The following is a 23,308-nucleotide window of genomic DNA, read 5'->3' on the forward strand; positions in this document are numbered from 1 at the left end:
CTTAAGGCTTTGAAACTGTCTGGGACATACTGAGAGTCATGAGTTTGGGCAGCCTAGAGCTATCCTGGCTTTGACTTTGGGGGTGTGCCTGATTTGTGGCTACCTAAACGTAATACCTGATTTGTATAGTGAAGGAATAGTCACCCTCCTCCATTGTTCTAATATCTAGATACATGCAGAGCAGTGTTACTGCGCACACATGTATACCTGAATAGGTCCAAAAAAAAATGTTTAGTAGCCAGAGGAAACAATGGGGGAAATATATATAGATCTAAGAGAAGGTTGAGTCTAAATAGTACAGATTTGATTGATAGGTAGACGATTAAAGGGAAAATGGGTATGGTGACCAGAGGCTAGTAGTGCTTAAGACAAAATGTTAAGGCCTAATCCTTATTGTCTTGTCTAGAAACATTGAAGTAATTCTAGCTGTTCCCCAACCCACAGGGCTATATAATATTGTGGATGTTTGGTTATATCAAAGTGAGTCAAATAGTCAGAAAGAGCATACTTGATATTGTCCTTCATGTACAAAGATGACCAAAGCATTTCTGCAGATCCCCCTGCTTTTCTAGTTGTCTGTGTACTGAAACACCTGACCTCTTGCCTATTCATGCTTGTGGTCATTGGTATATTGTTAATTTGTTTGGTGTATTCTGTGCACTAAACACAGAAAACTAAGTTTTCTTTACCAGACACCAGCCCCTGTTGGGCATCAAACCTGACCTTGGCCTTACTTGCTCTATTCTTCAGTTAACTGAATACACTGCAGAATTCAAGGATATGACAATAGAGTATAATAATATTGTATAAACAATATGATTATAACTGTATTTTTAAAGTATATATGTGGAAAAAGACTGTCAGAAAATAGTAAGAAATGATCTTAGAATTGTACATGATTTATTTTCTATTTAAAAAAATTTTTATTGATTTTTAAATATATAAACTAAAATGATAAGGATGATGTAGTGTATTTGTGGATTTCTTACAAACAGCTACAGTAGATATGGCAAAAATGGGATTTTTTTTTTCTACTCAAAAGTCTTAAGAAGACCATGAATCTAAAAAAATACTGTGAGAAAATATTGAGTGTTGCAGGGAAAAAAATAAAAAGGTTTTAGCTTCCCTCAGAGGCACTGATCTCTTATGACAGTGCCATATAGCAAGCTGTTCACTAGTTCAAAAAGCATTACTATCACGTATATTATTTTGAATGTGACCAACAGATACACACTCACACAGATGCACATAGCTAATAAATCACAAGGTTTAATAATCATAGATATGTATTAGGAAATTTGGGAGAGAACAGTTTATTTCATCAAATGAGTTAATTAAATTTTTATTTTTATGATTGAATTTTCTGGGTTTTAGATTAAAATGCTGTAATTGAAAACTCTTCTTTTTTCAAAGGCAGAAGAGGAGAGAAACTATCATATCTTCTATCAGCTTTGTGCCTCAGCAAAGTTACCTGAATTTAAAATGCTGCGATTAGGTATGAATATAGCACTAGATTTATTGTGCTGGTATTGTCTTATGTTAATTTCTGAGTTCACAAATTTACTTCTTAAAAAGGAGATTATCTCATACTGAAATATTTATGGATGAAATGATAAGAGGCCTACAGTTGGCTTCAAGATAACTCATGGGATGAGGAAGTGGTGAGTGGCTGTATAAAGGGAACGAGATTGGCCTTGAGTTGATACTTGTTTAAGATGAGTGATGAGTACACAAGGGCTCATTATACTAGTTTCTGTACTTTTGTACATGTTTGAAATTTGCCTTGATTAAAAGGAAAAAAAATGTAAAGGAGTTTACGTGGTGGAAATCTATGAGGTTCCATAGGTGGAACTCTATGAAGAAGGGAGTAAAGTGTTTGAAGAAATTATCCTAGCCTGTAGATTGGAATAAAACCTTTAGGAAAGAACTATTCATTTCACAAATTCTACAAACATTTCACTCCATTATTTAATTTTGAGTCTTGTATTAAAATATAACTAAAAACACAGGAAGTCAAATTTCAGACTCTATACACTTTATTGTGCTGTCACTGCCTCTAATTCAGAGTGGACATAAGGGTAGAAGTCAAGGCCTTTTCATAGACTGCAAATCTTTTAAAAATTTTTCCTTAATTGCAGGAGACGCAAATAACTTTCATTACACGAAGCAAGGTGGCAGTCCTGTGATTGAAGGAGTAGATGATGCCAAGGAGATGGTACAAACCAGGCAGGCCTGCACTTTGCTAGGTATGTAATCTTATTCTTGAATTTTTAGAAACAATAGCTTTTTTTTTTTTTTTGCGGTACACGGGCCTCTCACTATTGTGGCCTCTCCCATTGCGGAGCACAGGCTCCGGACGCGCAGGCTCAGCGGCCATGGCTCACGGGCCCAGCTGCTCCGCGGCATGTAGGATCTCCCTGGACCGGGACACGAACCCGTGTCCCCTGCATCGGCAGGCGGACTCTCAACCACTGAGCCACCAGGGAAGCCCAGCAATAGCTTTTTGACTCAAGCAACCTTTGATTGGAATATTGGCTTAGCTTCATATTAAGTGGTGAGAATTGTTGAGAGATTTAACATTCATTTTCGGTTAATTTATTTTTAGATTCTTTATAAAACACAGTTGGACAGCAAATGAGTACAGTGTTTCTCTTGGAGGTGATGGGGACTGTACTGAAATTAGGTTATGGTGATGGTTGCACAACTCTGTAAATTTACTAAAAACCATTGAATTGCATATTTTAAATGGATAAATTTTATGGTATGCAAATTATTCCTCAGTAAAGCTATTTAAAACATACATTCAGGGGCTTCCCTGGTGGCTCAGTGGTTAAGAATCCGCCTGCCAATGCTGGGGACACAGGTTCAAGCCCTGGACTGGGAAGATCCTACATGCTGCGGAACAACTAAGCCTGTGTGCCACAACTACTGAGCCCGCGTGCTGCAACTACTGAAGCCCACATGCCTAGAGCCCATGCTCCGCAACAAGAGAAGCCACCACAATGAGAAGCCCGCACACCACAACGAAGAGTAGCCCCCGCTCGCCACAACTAGAGAAAGCCCATCCGCAGCAACAAAGACCCAACGCAGCCAAAAATAAAATAAATAAGTTTATTAAAAAAAAATACATTGAGGGCATCAGGGGATGTGGGACTGTTTACTTAAATTTTTACAAAATCTGAAAGCTAGAGCCAAATGAAATGGGTTTCTATACAAAAACTCATGTTTTATAGGATTTTTTTGTGTTTGTTTTTTCGTTTTGGGTGTCTTTTGTGGCCTGGAAATGTGGTTGAGCTGGCTTGGTGACAAAACACTGTATTACATGTAGTTTATTCTGTTTCTGAAATAGCTCATGTCACTGTCTTGTTTCTGGATTAAAAAAAAAATTGATCTACATAAATAAATTGACCTTTAGAAATGTAGTTATATAACTTTTAGTGTTGAATTATTTATTTAAAAGCTTCAGAATATGAATAATTCTAAAGTCATATATTGGTACTTTGAGGAGTAACCTGAGGTGAGTTAATTTAATTTAAAAGCATTGCTAATCAAAGTATGGTCCAGGACCACTATGGAGCTTGCAAAAATTTAGAATCTCAGACCCCGTCTCAGACCTACTAAACCAGAATCTGCATTTTAACCAGATCCATTGGTGATTCATATGCATATTATAGTTTGAGAAACACTGCTTTTCTTCCGGGGCTAATTCTCTTCGTAAATAGAAAATTGCAAATTTGAAAAAGCCATAATGCAGGAGATGGCAGAAACATTCCTTGTAAGATGAACTGTCAATTACTCTGTATGTAGTTACATATTTGGAAATCATTTTACTATTTTTACTGGAATATAATTTATATGTAATATTCTGGAAAAATCTTACCTTATTGAAAAATGAAGCCCGAGCTGGTAAAATACCAAGGGCTGTCCAGGTTTCTCATCCTGCCTGATCCTTCAGGTCCTGCTCTAATGCTGCGTTTAGATACTTGCTCATCAGGCTGGGGTGCAACACCAGCCTGAGCGCTTCTAATCTTGGGGTCTCTTTGACTTATAGTTGGTCTGTAGTTAGAAGAAGTAATTAAATAATCTGACTTAAAACAGCCTTATTGGGCTACAACTTGCATTTGGAGTAGAGATAAATAGAAAAGGTAATACTGTTAATGAGATACTTAAATTCAGTGTGTGACAACGATGGTGATAGTTTGTTTAGCACCTACCATGTGCCACATAGTGTGTTAAGTTTACTATGTGCATTTTCTTATTTAATGTTTACAAACTCCCTTTGAGATAGTCCCTATTGTCCCTGTATCTCAAATGAGAAAACAGAAGGATAGAAGGGTGAAGTTACCTACCAATGTGAGATGGCAGGTCAGGAGCAGAGCCAGGCCTCAAGCTGAGGTCTGTCTCATTCCACAGCCCGTGCTCTCAACCATAATGCTAAAGCGCATTATGTGTTAATGTCAACAAAGATGAAAGTGTTGTTAACTATGACACATTATAATGTCTACAACATCTGGCATTATTCAAGAGTTAAAGATGGACTTAAAATTGTCTGCTATAATTGTTTAGTTCCTGTTCTGAAATTGATCACTTGTTCATTTACTCTGCTGTTTCAGGAATTAGTGAATCTTATCAGATGGGAATTTTCCGAATACTTGCTGGCATCCTTCACTTAGGCAATGTTGGATTTACGTCTCGAGATTCAGACAGCTGCACAATCCCTGTAAGTTCAGAGCAAGCTTCATGTGATGACAGTTGATTTATATTTTAGTTTTATTGACTCTTTATGGAAACAATGTGTTTGAAGTCTCTCTATTAACTAACATTAGTAACTATCAGAGAGGTAATTATTAGACAGATACACTATGTAGAATAGAATCTTGAATTATAAACAAAGAAATGTGGATTCAGATCCCTGGTACACAGTGATTGGGGTGGTGGGGGCAGAGGGAGGGGAGGAGAGAACTTGGATATATGTCTGAGCTGTATAAATAGCAGTAGGAAATATTAGATGTGAAAGTTGGACTGGTGAGACTAGAGAGAAGGGCTCATTTGGCCCATGGCTCACATAGCAGAATTGGTAAGTTCATTTGTCTCCTCAGCTGTGGAAATGTAATATGGTTTAAAAGTTACTGAAGAAACTGTTAAAAGTGGTTACTCCTGAGAAGAAGAGTTAGATGGCTGGGGAGATAGGGCGTCTTCACTATGATTTACATATTCTTCCACACGTAGTGATAACTACACACTGAGAATTAAAATTCAGTTCATTTGTTTAAACTGTAACAAAACCTGACAGTCTCAGATTGTTCTCACTGGGCATTTGTGATTTGCAGTATTTTCTGATCACCACCATCAAAGTTCACACACATACACACACTCACACTTGCACACATGTACATATGCAGTGTATATTTATTAGGTATTTTTAACTTTATTAAAATGGAGGCAGTTTTAATATAATTCTTTTTCCATCCTGCTTCCTCAAGGAGTATAATAGGAAACAATTTTGAGATTTATGTTTCACTCTTCCGACACCCAAGTTGATATTTGCAAATCTACATGTAGATTAATTCATGTGACTTAAATTTGGGTAAATTAGACTTTAGTTTTGAAATACATGTTTCAGTGTCTCTGCCTGGGTTCAATCCCAACTTTACTATTTACTCTCTGTGTTTTGGGGTGAGTTGCTTAGCTTTTCTGAACCTCAGTTTGCTCATCTGTAAAATGAAAGAGACTTTCTTTTCTAGCAGTTTTGGACTGGTTGCTCTGATTGAGCTTCATGCTGGATAAATTATATTTTAAAATATTTTTAATAAATACATAAGAACTTCTCAGAGGCCATAAACTGAGTGAAAACAGGAACTCAGAGAATGAAGCAGAACTCTGAAGCTAAGACTCACGTGGAGGGCGTTTGCTGAACCCAGTGATGTTGAGCTTCGGTTTTCATAGCCAAATGGGGTGCAGAAGACAAAAAAACAAAGCCTAGGACTCATATAAACAGGGGAACAGGAAGGAAAACTGGCTAAAGCTGAGACCCTAAATGAGGAACTTGCTCACCACACTCTCCAAGAGTACAAAGAAAAAGCAAGTCTCAAAGCTAAGTGGAGGGGGAAAACATAGTTCCCTAAAAATTTATAACAATAAACTGACCCTCACACATACTTCCCAGTCTGATTTCATAGTTCCTGGATGGTCCTCAAAAGCTACATACACAAAACTTAGTTTAAATTGGTCCTGGATTGGTAGTTCCCTGGATGCCTGACAGAAGCAAATGCAAATCCACCTTCAATCCAGGACTCAACAGAGTCCCAGAAGAAAAGTTACAAGAAATATTGGCTCACAGTCAAAAATCTCAGATCCCATGATAAAACAAAATAGAGCTAGGTGAAACAACAGAGAGCAGAGTCAAACCTACTAATAATGCTGAAAGAAATTAACAGTATATTTGACACAACTGAGTAGGGAAGTGATGAGCTGGAAGACAGAAGTGAAGAAATGGTCCAAAATGCAAGATGGGCCCCAAGCTGGAGCCCTTAACAATAGTTAAAAGAGATGAAGGATGGAGTAATAAAATCTAATTTTAATATAATGAGAATTCCTAAGGGAGAGAAAGAAGAGAATGAGCCAGACATAATGTTTGAAGAGGTAATTACTAACAAATTTCAGAACTTGTGAAAATGACACTACACCACAGATTTGGAAAGGCAAAAAAATCCCAGTTAGGATAAATAAAAAGAAATCCACACCTAGGCACACCGTAATGCTACCACAGGTGAAGAGAAAAATCTTAAAACAGGAGAGAAATAAGACATACTACTCTTGAAGTAGCAATTAAACTGATAGTTCACTTCCCAACTGCAGTAATAGGAGCCAGAAAACAGGGGACTATCATCAGTGTTCTAGAGTAAATAACTACTAACTTAGAACTGTATATCCAGTAAAGATATCTTTCTACAATGAGGAAAGTAACAGAGGTGTTTTCAGACAAATAGAAACTTGTGAGAATTTGTCACCAATAGGCCCTCACTAAAGGAAATATTAAAAGACATAGTTTAGGCAGAAGGAAAGTGATCCCAGATACAAGATCTAAAATTCCAGAAGAATTGGTGAATCAATAAACTAGTAAAGGGCTTCCCTGGTGGCGCAGTGGTTGGGAATCTGCCTGCCAATGCAGGGGACACAGGTTTGAGCCCTGGTCCGGGAAGATCCCACATGCCGCGGAGCAGCTAGGCCCATGAACCACAACTACTGAAGCCCGTGCACCTAGAGCCCATGCTCTGCAACGGGAGAGGCCACCACAATGAGAGGCCCTCGCACCATGGCAGGGAGTGGCCTCAGCTCGCCACAACTGGAGAGGGCCCACACGTAGCAGCGAAGACCCAACGCAGCCATAAATAAATAAATAAATATTTAAAAAAAACTAGTAAAGTATGGGCAAATGTAGATAAAATTTGATTAATTAAAAGAATAATAATAATGACTAGTGTATTGGGCCACAAAATACTTATTCATTACAGAGGGAAAGGTAGTGGAGAAACCTGGCAGATACTCCCTTAACCAAGCAACCAGTTAGCATCACATGAGTTCTGATGCAGCACCCTGAGGAAGGTGCCACATCACTTCTCTAGCATTCCTGCCAAAAAGGCATGGCCCGAATCTGAGGCAACATCATATAGACCCAAACTGAGAGACATACTATTCTTCTAAAATGTCAAGTTCTCAAAAGACAAAAAAAAAGAGTGAAGAGCTATTCAAATTAAAGGTGATTAATGAAACAAGATGACTAAATTCAATGTATAAATCTAGATTGGATCCTGGACCATAGAAATGTGCCCCGCCCCCCCCCCAGCCTGCCCTCAGAGGACATTATTAGGTCAATCAGCAAAATTTGAATTAGATCTGCCAGCTAGGTAATAGGGTTGTATCATTGCTAATTTCCTGATTTTACTGACTATACTATAGTTATATAAGATAATGTCTTTGGATTTTAGGAAATGAACAGTGAAATATTTAGAACTAAAAGAGCATCATGTTTGTAACATGCTCTCAAAAGGTTCTGAAAAAATAACATGTATGTATATGTACGTGAAAGAGTGAGAAAGAAAGAGAATGATGCAAGCAAACTCGGTAAAATATTACTATTTAGTGAATCTGGGTGAAGGGAATTCTTAGTACTCTTCTTGCAACTTTTCTGTTAGTCTGAAATTAGTTCAAAATAAAAAGTTTAAATAAAATAAAGTGAATCACCAGCCCCTCCTTCCCCGCAAAAAGATGGAACTAAAGTCCTGGATAACAAAGCTTATAGATTGGGATGGAGTGTTTGGAGTTCGTGTTAGTTAATTACACTAAGTTAACTAATGTAACTTAATGCTTCTATCATAAAAATAGAAACAGAAGGTAAACCTTTCAAACTAGTAGAGAGAAAAATTAACTGAAAAAAATAATCCAAACATAGCAAGAGAGGTAGAGAAAATTTTAGAAAAGGTGGGACAAGTAAAGGCACAAAAGAAGGTAGAAATAATTACAGATGAACCAATGTTTCAGCTAATATGGATTGTCAGACTGGTTTTAGAATTCAGGTATGTACTTTTGAAAGATGCATTCCTAAAACATAAAGGTACAGATAGTTCAAAAGTAAAAGGTTTAGAAAACACACACCATAATAGCTAGAAAAAAACTGGCAGACCTGTATTGATACTGGACAAAACAGACTTTGAGGCCAAAAGCAATACTGGAGATAGAGTCACTGTGTGTTTTTTTTTTTGAATTTTATTTATTTTTTTGTACAGCAGGTTCTTATTAGTCATCCATTTTATACATATCAGTGTATACATGTCAATCCCAATCTCCCAATTCATCACACACACACACACACCCTGCCACTGTGCCCCCTTGGTGTCCATACATTTGTTCTCTGCATCTGTGTCTCAATTTCTGCCTTGCAAACTGGTTCATCTGTATCATTTTTCTAGGTTCCACATATATGCATTAATATATGATATTTGTTTTTCTCTTTCTGACTTACTTCACTCTGTATGACAGTCTCTAGATCCATCCACATCTCTACAAATGACCCAATTTCGTTCTTTTTTATGGCTGAGTAATATTCCATTGTATATATGTACCACATCTTCTTTATCCATTCATCTGTTGATGGGCATTTAGGTTGCTTCCATGTCCTGGCTATTGTAAATAGTGCTGCAATGAACATTGGGGTACATGTGTCTTTTTGAATTATGGTTTTCTCAGGGTGTATGCCCAGTAGTGGGATTGCTGGGTCATATGGTAATTCTATTTTTAGTTTTCTAAGGAACGTCCATACTGTTCTCCATTGTACCTGTATCAATTTACATTCCCACCAACAGTACAACAGTACAAAACCCTCTCCAGCATTTGTTGTTTGTAGATTTTCTGATGATGCCCATTCTAACTGGTGTGAGGTGATACCTCATTGTAGATTTGATTTACATTTCTCTAATAATTAGTGATGTTGAGCAGCTTTTCATGTGCTTCTTGGCCATCTGTTTGTCTTCTTTGGAGAAATGTCTATTTAGGTCTTCTGCCCACTTTTGTATTGGGTTGTTTACTTTTTTAATATTGAGCTGCATGAGCTTTTTATATATTTTGGAGATTAATCCTTTCTCGGTTGATTCGTTTGCAAATATTTTCTTCCATTCTGAGGGTTGTCTTTTGGTCTTGTTTGTAGTTTCCTTTGCTGTGCAAAAACTTTGAAATTTCATTAGGTCCCATTTGTTTATTTTTGTTTTTATTTCCATTACTCTAGGAGGTGGACCAAAAAAGCTGTTGCTGTGATTTATGTCAAAGAGTGTTCTTCCTATGTTTTCCTCTAAGAGTTTATAGTGTCTGGTCTTACATTTAGGTCTCTAATCCATTTTGAGTTTATTTTTGTGTATGGGGATAGGGAGTGTTCTAATTTCATTCTTTTACATGTAGCTGTCCAGTTCTCCCAGCACCACTTATTGAAGAGACTGTCTTTTCTCTATTGTATATCCTTGCCTTCTTTGTCATAGATTAGTTGACCATAGGTGTGTGGGTTTATCTCTGGGCTTTCTATGCTGTGTTCCATTGATCTATATTTCTGTTTTTGTGCCAGTACCATATTATCTTGATTACTGTAGCTTTGTAGTATAGTCTGAAGTTCAGGAGCCTTATTCCTCCAGCTCAGTTTTTTTCCCTCAAGACTGCTTTGGCTATTCGGGGTCATTTGTGTCTCCATAAAAATTTTAAGATTTTTTATTCTAGTTCTGTAAAAAATGCCATTGGTAATTTGATGGGGATTGCACTGAATCTGTAGATCGCTTTGGGTAGTATAGTCATTTTCACAATATTGATTCTTCCAATCCAAGAATATGGTATATCTCTTCATCTGTTGGTATCATCTTTAATTTCTTTCATCAGTGTCATATAATTTTCTGCATACAGGTCTTTTGTCTCCCTAGGTAGGTTTGTTCCTAGGTATTCTATTCTTTTTGTTGCAAATGGGAGTGTTTCCTTAATTTTGCTTTCAGATTTTTCATCATTAGTGTATAGGAATGCAAGAGATTTCTGTGCATTAAATTGGTATCCTGCAACTTTACCAAATTCACTGATTAGCTCTAGTAGTTTTCTGGTGGCATCTTTTTCTCTACGTATAGTATCATGTCATCTGCAAACAGTGACAGTTTTACTTCTTTTCCAATTTGTATGCCTTTTATTTCTTTCTCTTCTCTGATTGCTGTGGCTAGGAATTCGAAAACTATGTTGCATAATAGTGGTGAGAGTGGACATCCTTGTCTCGTTCCTGATCTGAGAGGAAATGCTTTCAGTTTTTCACCATAGAGAATGATGTTTGCTGTGGGTTTGTTGTATATGGCCTTTATTATGTTGAGGTAGGCTCCCTCTGTGCCTACTTTCTGGAGAGTTTTTATCATAAATGGGTGTTGAATTTTGTCAAAAGCTTTTTCTGCATCTATTGAGATGATCATGTGGTTTTTAGTTTTCAATTTGTTAATATGGTGTATCACATTGATTGATTTCCGTACATTGAAGAATCCTTGCATCCCTGGGATAAATCCCACTGGATCATGCTGTATGATCCTTTTAATGTGTTGTTGGATTCTGTTTGCTAGTATTTTGTTGAGGATTTTTACATCTATATTCATCAGTGATATTGGTCTGTAATTTCCTTTTTTTTGGTAGTATCTTTGTCTGCTTTTGGTATCAGGGTGATGGTGGTCTCACAGAATGAGTTTGGGAGTGTTCCTTCCTCTGCAATTTTTTGGAAGAGTTTGAAAAGGATGAGTGTTAGTTCTTCTCTAAATGTTTGATAGAATGCACCTGTGAAGCCATCTGGTCCTGGACTTTTGTTTGTTGGAAGATTTTTAATCACAGTTTCAATTTCATTACTTGTGATTGGTCTGTTCATATTTTCTGTTTCTTCCTGGTTCAGTCTTGGAAGGTTATACCTCTCTCAGAATTTGTCCATTTCTTCCAGGTTGTCCATTTTATTGGCATAGAGTTGCTTGTAGTAGTCTCTTAGGATGCTTTGTATTTCTGTGGTGTCTGTTGTAACTTCTTCTTTTTCATTTCTAATTTTAATGATTTGAGTCCTCTCCCTCTTTTTCTTGATGAGTCTGGCTACTGGTTTATCAATTTGGTTTATCTTCTCAAAGAACCAGCTTTTAGTTTTATTGATCTTTGCTATTGTTTTATTTGTTTCTATTTCATTTATTTCTGCTCTGATATTTATGATTTCTTTCCTTCTAATAACTTTGGGTTTTGTTTGTTCTTCTTTCTCTAGTTCCTTTAGGTGTAAGGTTAGATTGTTTATTTGAGATATTTGTTGTTTCTTGAGGTAGGATTGTATTGCTATAAACTTCCCTCTTAGAACTGCTTTTGCTGCATCCCATAGGTTTTGGATCATTGTGTTTTCATTGTCATTTGTCTCTAGGTATTTTTTGATTTCCTCTTTGATTTCTTCAGTGATCTCTTGGTTATTTAGTAAAGTATTGTTTAGCCTCCACGTGTTTGTGTTTTTGATGTTCTTTTCCCTGTAATTGATTTCTAATCTCATAGCGTTGTGGTCAGAAAAGATGCTTGATATGATTTCAGTTTTCTTAAATTTACTGAGGCTTGACTTGTGACCCAAGATGTGATCAATCCTGGAGAATATTCTGTGCGCACTTGAGAAGAAAGTGTAATCTGCTGTTTTTGGATGGAATGTCCTATAAATATCAATTAAATCTGTCTGGTCTGTTGTGTCATTTAAAGCTTCTGTTTCCTTATTAATTTTCTGTTTTCATGATCTGTCCATTGGTGTAAGTGAGGTGTTAAAGTCCCCCAGTATTATTTTGTTACTGTCGATTTCCTGACAAATAACATACAAGGGGACTCCCATAAGGTTAACAGCTGATTTCTCAGCAGAAACTCTACAAGCCAGAAGGGAGTGGCATGACATATCTAAAGTGATGAAAGGGAAGAAACTAAAACCAAGATGACTCTACTCGGCAAGGATCTCATTCAGATTCGATGGAGAAATCAAAAGCTTTACAGACAAGCAAAAGCTAGGAGAATTCAGCAACCACCAAACCAGCTCTACAACAAATGCTAAAGGAACTTCTCTAAGTGGGAAACACAAGAGAAGAAAAGGACCTACCAAAACAAACCCTAAACAATTAAGAAAATGGTAATAGGAACATACATATCGATAATTACCTTAAACGTGAATGGAATAATGCTCCAACCAAAAGACAGAGGCTCGCTGAATGAATACAAAAACAAGACCCATATATATGCTGTCTACAAGAGACTCACTTCAGACCTAGGGACACATACAGACTGAAAGTGAGAGGATGGAAAAAGATATTCCATGCAAATGGAAATCAAAAGAAAGCTGGAGTAGCAATACTCATATCAGATAAAACAGACTTTAAAATAAATGTTACAAGAGACAAGGAAGGACACTACATAATGATCAAGGGATCAATCCAAGAAGAAGATATAACTATTATAAATATATATGCACCCAACATAGGAGCACCTCGGTACATAAGGCAACTGCTAACAGCTATAAAAGATTTTTCCCTTGCTGCTTTCAATAATTTTTCTTTTTTTTTTAATTTTTGCCAATTTGATTACTGTGTGTCTAGGCATGTTCTCCTTGGGTTTATCCTGTATGGGACTCTCTGTGCTTCCTCGACTTGGGGCTATTTCCTTTCCCATGTTAGGGAATTTTTCAACTATAATCTCTTCAAATATTTTCTCAGGTTCTTTCTCTCTCTCTTCCCCTTTTGGGACCCCTATAATGCGAATGTTGTTGTGTTTAATGTTGTCCCAGAGGTCTCTTAGGCTCTCTTCATTTCTTTTCATTCTTTTTTCTTGATTCTGTTCTGCAACAGTGAACTCCACCATTCTGTCTTCCAGGTCACTTATCTATTCTTCTGCCTCAGTTATTCTGGTATTGATTCCTTCTAATGTAGTTTTCAATTCAGTTATTGTATTGTTCATCTCTGTTTGTTCTTTAATTCTTCTAGGTCTTTGTTAAACATTTCTTGCATCTTCTCGATCTTTGCCTCCATTCTTTTTCTGCGGTCCTGGCTCATCTTCACTATCATTATTTTTGTTATATATTTTTAACGTGTTTATTAGAGTATAATTGCTTTACAATGGTGTGTCAGTTTCTGCTTTATAACAAAGTGAATCAGTTATACATATACATATGTCCCCATATCTCTTCCCTCTTGCATCTCCCTCCCTCCCACCCTCCCTATCCCACCCGTCTAGGTGGTCACAGAGCACCGAGATGATCTCCCTGTGCTATGCTGCTGCTTCCCACTACCTATCTATTTTACGTTTGGTAGAGTCCATGTGTCCGTGTCACTCTCTCACTTTGTCCCAGCTTACCCTTCCCCCTCCCCATGTCCTCAAGTCCACTCTCTAGTAGATCTGCATCTTTATTCCCATTTTGCCCCTAGGTTCTTCTGACCATTTTCTTTCTTTTTTTTTTTTTTTTAGATTCCATGTATATGTGTTAGCATACGGTATTTGTTTTTCTTTTTCTGACTTACTTCACTCTGTATGACAGTCTCTAGGTCCATCCACCTCGCTACAGATAACTCAGTTTCATTCCTTTTTGTGGCTGAGTAATATTCCATTGTGTATATATGCCACATCCCTGCATAGCACAGGGAGATCAGCTCGGTGCTTTGTGACCACCTAGAGGGTTGGGATAGGGAGCGTGGGGTGGAGGGAGATGCAAGAGAGAAGAGATTTGGGGACATATGTATATGTATAACTGATTCACTTTGTTATAAAGCAGAAACTGACACACCATTGTAAAGCAATTATACTCTAATAAAGTTGTTAAAAAAAAAGACAAATCTATCCTAGTGGGATATTACTGACCTCTCTAAATTATTGATAGGTAAAGAAGTCCAAAAATTAGTTTAGTTATAGAAAATTTAAACAAAACAGTTAACAGCGTTGATCTAATAGAACAATGTGGTAACGCCATTCAAATAGAATGTTTAGAGAATGCTGATGCACTTTTAAATGATGTCACACCATTCATATATATAAATGAATGAAATAAGCTGCTTATTTCAGGGAGTTGATCCATGTTGTTGGTAATGGTGCTGATTTGTATCTGAAGTGATTACTTGGGAGGAGGGGAGATGAAAGAAGGAAGGGACTGCTTCAGTGGGAAGGGTCAGGGGATGAGGATGTCAGGAGACCCGGGTTGTAATGGCAATTCTGGCATAAACTTGTTGTGTGATTTTTTTTTAAAAAATATTTATTTATTTATTTGGCTGTGCCGGGTCTTAGTTGTGGCATGCGGGATCTGTACTTGCAGCATGCGAACTCTTAGTTGCTGCATGTGGGGTCTAGTTCCCTGACTAGGGATCAAACCTGAGCCTCCTGCATTGGGAGCATGGAGGCTTAGCCACTGGACCACCAGGGAAGTCCCTGGTTGTGGGATTTTCAACAAAGTATTCTCTTGTATCTTATTTCCTCATTTGTAAATTAGAGATAAGAGTGTTCACCCTACCTATTCCCCAGGAATGTTATCAGATGCAGTTGAAACATGTGAGTGAAGATGTTGAAAAATATAATGCACTAACATGGGTTAAATTAAACAAGTATTTACTGAATGCCTATTCATGCAAAGCCTATGGAAGACAGCTGTAGGGGATACAGGGATCCCTGTAGGTGATACAGGGAATGCTTAGATTAGAGATTCTAGTCTAAGAAGTCACACAAATAACCATCAGGTTAACTGTTTATAACCCTTCAGTACCCCACCCGCCATGGGCCCCCATTGCTCTTAGCAGAAAGACCAGCCATAGTATAGCCTCTGGCTTCATCTCATACATTTTCTCCCTCACTCAGCTTCAGTCCCTCACATCTCTGGTTTCCCTCCCACAGGACTTTTATACCAGATGTCCCCTCAGCTTGGAAGACCCTTTCACCAAGTTAACACCTTTTCATCCTTCAGATCTCAACTCCATTTCTCAAGGCCCTGTCTCCTGCCTCCCTCAATAGAGCATTCTCCTTTCACATGGCATCTTAGTATAGTGTCCTCCTTTGTAATAATTTTAATTTTAGGGAGCAATCATTTAGTTAACACCTATTTCCCCTAGTGACTCTTAAGTTCTAGGAGGACAGGGTACAGGTCTGTTTTTGTTTGCTAGCATATAATAGACGCTCAGTAAACATTTGTAGACAAGCTGACTCGTTTTCTGACTGAATGAATGAATGAATGTGCCTGACGAGAGATCCAAACAAGTACTCTCAGGAAACAAAGGAAGAGGTAATTTTAAAAAATGAGCCCAAGAAGAGATTACAAAGTGCTGCCTAGATGCTGGTTTGATGGATGATTGTGATTATCACTGATAAGCTTCAGGTGATCTTCTTGTTTGTTATAACAAAGAAATTGCTGGGTTTTAATTGTTACCTCTTTGTTAGTATTTTTTAGTAAATTTTTGCTTAATTGATCTGGTCCTAGGAAATAACCCATTCTCTTTTGGCAGCCCAAGCATGAACCTCTCAGCATCTTCTGTGACCTCATGGCTGTGGACTTTGAGGAGATGTGTCACTGGCTCTGCCATCGGAAGCTGGCTACTGCCACGGAGACATACATCAAGCCCATCTCCAAGCTGCAGGCCACGAATGCCCGTGATGCATTGGCCAAGCACATCTATGCCAAGCTCTTTAACTGGATTGTAGATCATGTCAATCAGGTTCTCCATTCTGCTGTCAAACAGCACTCTTTTATCGGCGTGCTGGACATTTATGGGTAAGTGTATTTGGTTTAGTGGTCTGAGCATTTCTTTCTAGAGACTATCTAGTAACCCTAAGTGGGTATTTGATTATGTTTCCTACTGGTGAGGAGAAGGGAAAATTAGAAGAGAATTTTTAAAAGTCTAATTTCATTTGCTAGTTTGCCTTCTCTGGGTACCTTTCTTTAATGTTAATACCCTTCCTGTACATTTGCACTTTACGATGCCTTTTTCATTACCTGGTTCAGTTTTTCAAAAGAGTGTATGAAATTTCTATTCTCCATTCCTTTCTATGTGTATATAGACACTATGCATCTGTGACCTGACAAGAGCAATGGCTTTATCGTAACTCTGATTGTTCCCTACTTGAGGATGAATATGCCGTCCAAAGCGTATACTGTTAGACACGTCCGTAAGCTGCAGCCTTTAAAAAATCTCTCTGCCACCTGGCTGATGCTTATCTGCTGGGTACCTATTTCATGTTACTGAGTTACAAACCCTTATTTATCTTCACTGATGTGGAAAGAAAGTTTCACCATGTTGGGGAATTTCCTATTTCTTTCTTTCTGATTTGCACATTTTGAATATTTTTTTAAAGTTATTTCTTCCTTTTTCTCCTCTTCCCATATTACTTTTGGTTTTACAGATTTGAAACATTTGAGATAAATAGTTTTGAACAGTTCTGCATAAATTATGCAAATGAAAAACTACAGCAACAATTCAATATGGTAAGAATTTTCTTGCTTGAATAATATTCTACCAGAAATTATTCTCTCAAATTCCTAGTATGTGTTTAAAGTTTGGTTCCAGAAATGAAGTTGTGAATTACAATTATTATCTATGGTTTAAAACAGCTAAACTGCGGAGGAATTTAGGATTAGTAAATGCTGCAACCTTGGAAAGATGTTTATGGTCCAGATTGGATTCAAGGTCATCCTTGGATTGCTGTCTGAGAATAGTGAAAACTTGGTCCAAATAAATTGAGAGAGGGAAGCCGAAAGTGTGTTAAGTAGTAATATAGGGGGTGTAAAACTTTGATCCCAGGGATATCCTTCAGTTGGTCATTCCTGAGGCTAACTATATGTGGAGTTATGACAATCTTAACTCTTACTTGCTGTATTAGCAAGAGGTCAGAACAAGAAAGCCAGGACATATTCTCTTTTCTACATATATATCAATAAATCAATAGATAATGTTTCAAATGAATAAATTAAAAAAATAGCTGGTAAGCATATTCTTTAGAGGTAAATATCAGAAGAAATAGCTGAGGGAGTTAAAAATGGTCACTTCCAGGGAATGAGACTGGGGTTGGGGAGGGATAGGACAAGGGATTGTTGCTTGTCATCATAAAACCTTTAAACTATTTCATTTTCAAAAAATATTGCATGTACTTTGATAAAAATTTGGACCACCTTTATTTAGCAAATTAAGCTACTTAGTACAGTGAAATAATGTAGAGGTGATCTTAAAATCTTAGGCTTATGACTGTTTCTACAAGAATATGACTGGTGTATTTTGCATCTCTGCATAAGGAACATTAATAAAAACCTATCAGAGACTAAATTGAGCTTTATTTTTTCTCAAGGTTTTCCTGAGTTTCTTAATATTTTAATCAATGGCACAGCCTTCTGTTCTTTCCCAGTATATTTTGGCACAAGGTGACTAGAAGTATAAGGAACCAGTGCCAGCCTTATTAAGGACTGGCTAATTTGTTTATTTCTCAAAGACCTCATATCTCTGCATGTGTGTTTCTGACTCTCTCCTTTCTCTTTCCCTCTTTCTGTCTCTATCCATCTGTTTCTCCTCTCTCTCTCTCTCTCTCTCTCTCACACACACACACACACACTGCATCTTAGCCTCTCTCTGCACAACTGCTCCACTCCCTCTTATCAGATGGCATATATTTTTCTTCTGTATATATTTTGTCAAGGTTTCTGCTTCCTCACTCACCTCACACTTGCTGTGAACCAAGCAGTGGTTGGAATGCTCCCATCCTCTTAACTTGTTTAACTCTCATTCATCTTGACTTCTTTCAGCATCAGCTTCCACTGTTAATTGCCTGTTTCCTAGTTCTTATACCCGAGAAACAGAATTTGATTAACCCAGTTCATTCGTTCATCAGAGATCTCTGGCACTTGACTAGCTGTGACTAGGAGCCTGGGGCCTCACAATAAAGAATTTGGTGCTTAGGGCTGCTCCCTCAGCAGGGGCTGTGGGTAGGGCAGTGGGCAGGAGAAACATGGTGACTGGCAGGTTCAGTGCTTGGAGGCATTACCTTATCCACCAAGGATCTCTTGCCATATTGAACCTCATGCCCACCTGTCATTTTGGCAAATTGAGAATTGAAAATTTTTGAGGCCCCATGGATTTTGCCAAACTAAACATAGAGATTTGTATGAGAAACAGGCTCTAAAGTTTGGAGCAGTGTTTTTGTTGTCAATGTGGAAACTGCACTGCATGTAACTTAATGAATTTAAAAAAAGATAAGGCTCATTGTTTTGGAAATTATTGGTACCATCAGACAGGGCATCTTGCTGACACATGGTGCCCTATTTGCTTTCTCATTAATCAAAACAACAGAAGAAATTTGCTTTCTAATTAACATGACATAAATATTCATATGGATGACACGTTTGGTTGTTGTTGTTTTTAACTAAAGCTTTTGCAGCTGGTTAGACTATAAATGCTGTAAATGAGCCAAGAGCAGCATTATAATAAGTGCAGAATAAAGTGGAAAAGTTCTAGATGTGTGAAGAGAGTAAAGCATCAGAAATCTTGGTAACCCCTAAGTTTCATGGGGTTTTGGGTTCTAGGAAATATATGTTGTTTGGTAATAGCCACAGAGGGCTTATCTTCCCAGAAAAGTTGCAAGATGTGTGAAATGAACCAAGGTGACAAAGGAGACAAGAAAGAAAGCAGAACCCTCCAAGAACAAATGAGTAGAGGTCATTAGCATCTGCAGAGACTAGAATTTATGGGTTGGCTTCATTGGCTGTGCAGCTTGAAGCAGGAGCTGTAGCAGTGGTTGGATTGCCCTTCCCTCCTGGACCAACTTAACTACCTTTCACTGAAGAACTCAGATCACACATCCCTTCCTCAAGGAAGCCTTCCCTTGCCACCCTGTATCTAACCTGGATAAGGACTCCTACTCTCATAGCTCGCCATTATTTTCCTCTGGAACATTATTTCAGTTTGTAATTATATTTCTTGTGATTACTTGATTTCTGTTTCTCCCACTAGTCTTCAAAGTCCATGAGGGCAGAGCCCATGTCTATTTTGCTAATGGTATGCAGTGACTGGCGTAGGATAGGCAGTCAATACATATTTCTGCTAAATGCTTCAGCCATTGCTTCTCAATGGAGATGAGAAGCGTTTAGCAGAAATAGCGATGGATTCATAGTGGTTGCAGCTGCTTGCAGATTTGGATGTAGAAGCCAGAAAAGTGAGCCATAGACTCCCTGACTGTGGAGGACAATCAAGGCAGACACAAAAGACCAACTGTTAATCTAATTCTGAGACACATGAACTTCAACACCACAGTCCCTTAAGAGAATTACTTTGTTATGCTGTAAGCATCACCCAGAATGTTTCAGTAGTCTGGAGGGCATCCTCTCTGCATAGTTGTTCAAGGCCAGCTAAGGCATTTCTGTGCCCATGTGGTCAGCAGCACTGTGCACTAATTTAAGGGACCAAAAAGTATATAGTGCAGTTTGGGATATATATCAAAAAATCAAAAAGACTGCCATATTTATCAGCTATTTAAGTATTCACATACTTAGATTTTCTTGTTTGCCGAAAATCCTATATTGCTGAGGTTTTACCGTCTATGGTTTATATTTGCTTTCTTATTTTGTTCTTTGCATGTAAATCATGCTTCTCCAAGATTGTTGCTAGAAGCCATTGACTATCTCAAATTATGTTGGTATCCTTTTATAAATGTTTCTTGACTAACATTATTTATGGCAATGATGCAGTAATGCCAGTTTTTTCTTGTTCATTTCAGCATGTCTTCAAATTAGAACAAGAGGAATATATGAAAGAACAAATTCCATGGACACTCATAGATTTTTATGATAATCAGCCTTGCATTAATCTTATAGAATCTAAACTGGGCATTCTAGATTTGCTGGATGAGGAATGCAAGGTAAGTATGATTTTCTGATGTACTTAGTATATGAAAATTGATACATCAAGGTCAAATGGTAAATGGGTTTAAGCAGAGATTCACTAGTATACCATGAGGGGCCATGGTGGCAACAAGTGGAGGTCACCCTAACTTGCATTCTGAAGGGTCACTAGACCCAAAGAGTTCAAAATACATTTGAAACTAGGAGAATCTCCCTTCTCATTGGCATTAGATACAACTACTACCAATTTTAGCCACTTTTGTTATTGATATGCTTATATTTGGTACTTTCTGTTCAGTGGTATATGATATAGTTAAAGAAATGCAAGAAATTGTACAAAAGGCATTTTGAATAACAGTTCTAAATATCCATAATTTTAAAATTGATTAGTTGTTCTTTAGTACTGATATATATGGTGGAGAGGGAGTTTTAGCTTTAATATTTGAAGATGCAGCATGTGGAAAATATATCAGATCCCCAGCTTTACTGCTAACTGAGTTATCCTAGACAAATAACCCATCCTTTCTCTTAGTTGCTCTTTAATTTATATGCCATAAATTACAACTTAATATAGGTTGATCCTCCTAAGCATCCAGATTTCCTGCAACATTAAGAATGCCAAGGCAAATACTGTATCTTTTCACGTATATGTAGAATCTAAAAAATAAAACAAACAAATGAATGTAACAAAACAAAAAGAGCCTCACAGATACTAGAGAACAAACTAGTGGTTACCGTTGCGAAGATGGTTAGGGGGAAGGGCAAGATAGGTGAAGGCTGGATTAAGAGGAACAAACTACTAGCTATAAGATAAACAAGAGATACAAGGATGTTATGTACAGCACAGGGAATATAGCCAATATTTTATAATAACTTCACATGGAGTATAATCTATAAAAATATTGAATCACTATATTGTACTGAAACTAATATAATATTATACGTCAACTATACTTCAGTAAACAAAAAGAATGCATGTAAAGGTGCTCAGCCTTGCTTGAAATTAAATAAAATGTAAATCAAAACAAAAACAGGATACTGCTTTTTACCTATCAAATGAGTTTAAATTTGATAATACCAGGCTTCCCTGGTGGCGCAGTGGTTGAGAGTCCGCCTGCCGATGCAGGGGACACGGGTTCGTGCCCCGGTCTGGGAAGATCCCACATGCCGCAGAGCGGCTAGGCCCGTGAGCCATGGCTGCTGAGCCTGCGCGTCCGGAGCCTGTGCTCTGCAACGGGAGAGGCCACAACAGTGAGAGGCCCGTGTACCGCAAAAAAAAAAAAAAAATTGATAATACCAAATTGATATTTTTTAAATGATTTTTTTGGTGTGGACCATTTTTAAAGTCTTTATTGAATTTGTTACAGTATTGTTTCTGTTTTCTGTTTTGATTTTTTGGCCACAAGGCATGTGGGATCTTAGCTCCCCAGCCAGGGATCGAACCTGCACCCCCTACATTGGAAGGCAAGGTCTCAACCACTGGACCGCCAGGGAAGTCCCCCAGATTGACATTTATTGCATATATACTCTTGATGAAGGACATGAGTTAGTAGAACATATTTTTGAGGAAATTTGACAATATTTGTGAAGATTTTAAATACACATACCTTTTGACCCAGCTGTGGAACTGCTGAGAATTTACCTTATGAATATACTTACAAAAGTATTCAAGGTTTTTGTGTAAAAGGAGCCGTTGTGGCAGTTTTCATAATAATAAAAAATCAGTAACAACCTAGTGGCCATAAATACAAGAATGCTATTGTTAAGAAGAAAAAAAAAATGCAAGGAGTTTATAGAATGATCCTATTTGTGTCCATGCCTTTAAAGACAGAAAGATAAAGAAATTGGTGGAAATGGTGGAAATTGGTGGAAATTCTCTATTTTATACCTTTCTGAATCATATAAATGGCCCACTGTGTGCAAATGTTATTTTTATTTAACAAATTTTTAAAAATACATGATAGTCATGATATTTCGTCTTTCATCTGTGAGGCTTTTGTTGTTTTAAAAGCATATCGAATATTTATTTGATGACCTCTGGTATAGGCAGGTTGAGTTGCTGAAGGTCTCAGTCATTGCTTTTCATTAGTCATTGGTTTGGGGCCTGTAAGAGAGAAATGTGGAAGGAATGAGTTCCTAAACTGGATGTAAAAGTTGTTAGGAAAGCCAAAACACGGTCTCTTAGTTGATGCATCAGAAGCGTCTCATAACAATATTCACCTTGTTTTCTTTCTTTTTTTTCCCCTGAATGTAGATGCCTAAAGGCACAGATGACACTTGGGCCCAAAAATTGTACAACACACATTTGAACAAATGTGCGCTCTTTGAGAAGCCCCGTCTATCAAACAAAGCTTTCATCATCCAGCATTTTGCTGACAAAGTAAGGAAGTTTTATTATCTTTTCTTTTTGAATACTTAAGTTCAAAGAGGAAAAAAAATCAATAGTCAGTAGATAGCATTTTTTTCTTTGCTGAGCTTGCATTCTTTAGCTCCGTTTAGGAAAAGTAAGCTTAAGTGTTGGCTTATTGTTTTTCTCTTTCTTTAAACTAAATGGAATTATATTAAGAAATAAATACATGTTTACAGTCCTCTATAATTCTGAAATCCAAGAAACTCTGAAATCCATGTCTTTTCATAATTCATTTAGTGGCTAAGCCTGATTTTTGACCTGAACTAACATGAGGTTATTTATAGTCTTTATTTATCCCAGTTAGGCTGGATATTTATATATTTCAATGTAGAAATGTTAATATGTTTGATTACAGATTGCTGCCTCAGATTCTTCTAAAAGATTCTGGGTTCTGAAACCCAGCGGTTTCAGAATAGAAACTGTGGACGTGTGTCACCCTCTGTGATTGATTCAGTGGGTCCCTACTAATGAGGCATGCAGACTTGCTGCTTCACAGG

At 37.5% G+C, this 23,308-nt stretch overlaps 1 protein-coding gene across 2 annotated transcripts in view; it reads left to right on the top strand.

Moving 5' to 3' along the window:
• The window catches only part of MYO5A (myosin VA), a 202,253-nt gene that overhangs the window by 95,809 nt on the left and 83,136 nt on the right, over nucleotides 1-23,308 (top strand). For both annotated transcript variants that reach the window (XM_060097329.1, XM_060097330.1), the window contains exons 7-13: nucleotides 1,414-1,495; nucleotides 2,139-2,246; nucleotides 4,614-4,720; nucleotides 16,026-16,291; nucleotides 16,921-17,002; nucleotides 20,278-20,418; nucleotides 22,656-22,781. In XM_060097329.1, coding sequence (XP_059953312.1) covers nucleotides 1,414-1,495; nucleotides 2,139-2,246; nucleotides 4,614-4,720; nucleotides 16,026-16,291; nucleotides 16,921-17,002; nucleotides 20,278-20,418; nucleotides 22,656-22,781 — 912 coding nt within the window. The remainder of the gene's footprint in view (nucleotides 1-1,413; nucleotides 1,496-2,138; nucleotides 2,247-4,613; nucleotides 4,721-16,025; nucleotides 16,292-16,920; nucleotides 17,003-20,277; nucleotides 20,419-22,655; nucleotides 22,782-23,308) is intronic.

This window comes from Mesoplodon densirostris, chromosome 4 (genome assembly GCF_025265405.1).
Source record: "Mesoplodon densirostris isolate mMesDen1 chromosome 4, mMesDen1 primary haplotype, whole genome shotgun sequence".
Lineage (NCBI taxonomy): Eukaryota > Metazoa > Chordata > Mammalia > Artiodactyla > Ziphiidae > Mesoplodon > Mesoplodon densirostris.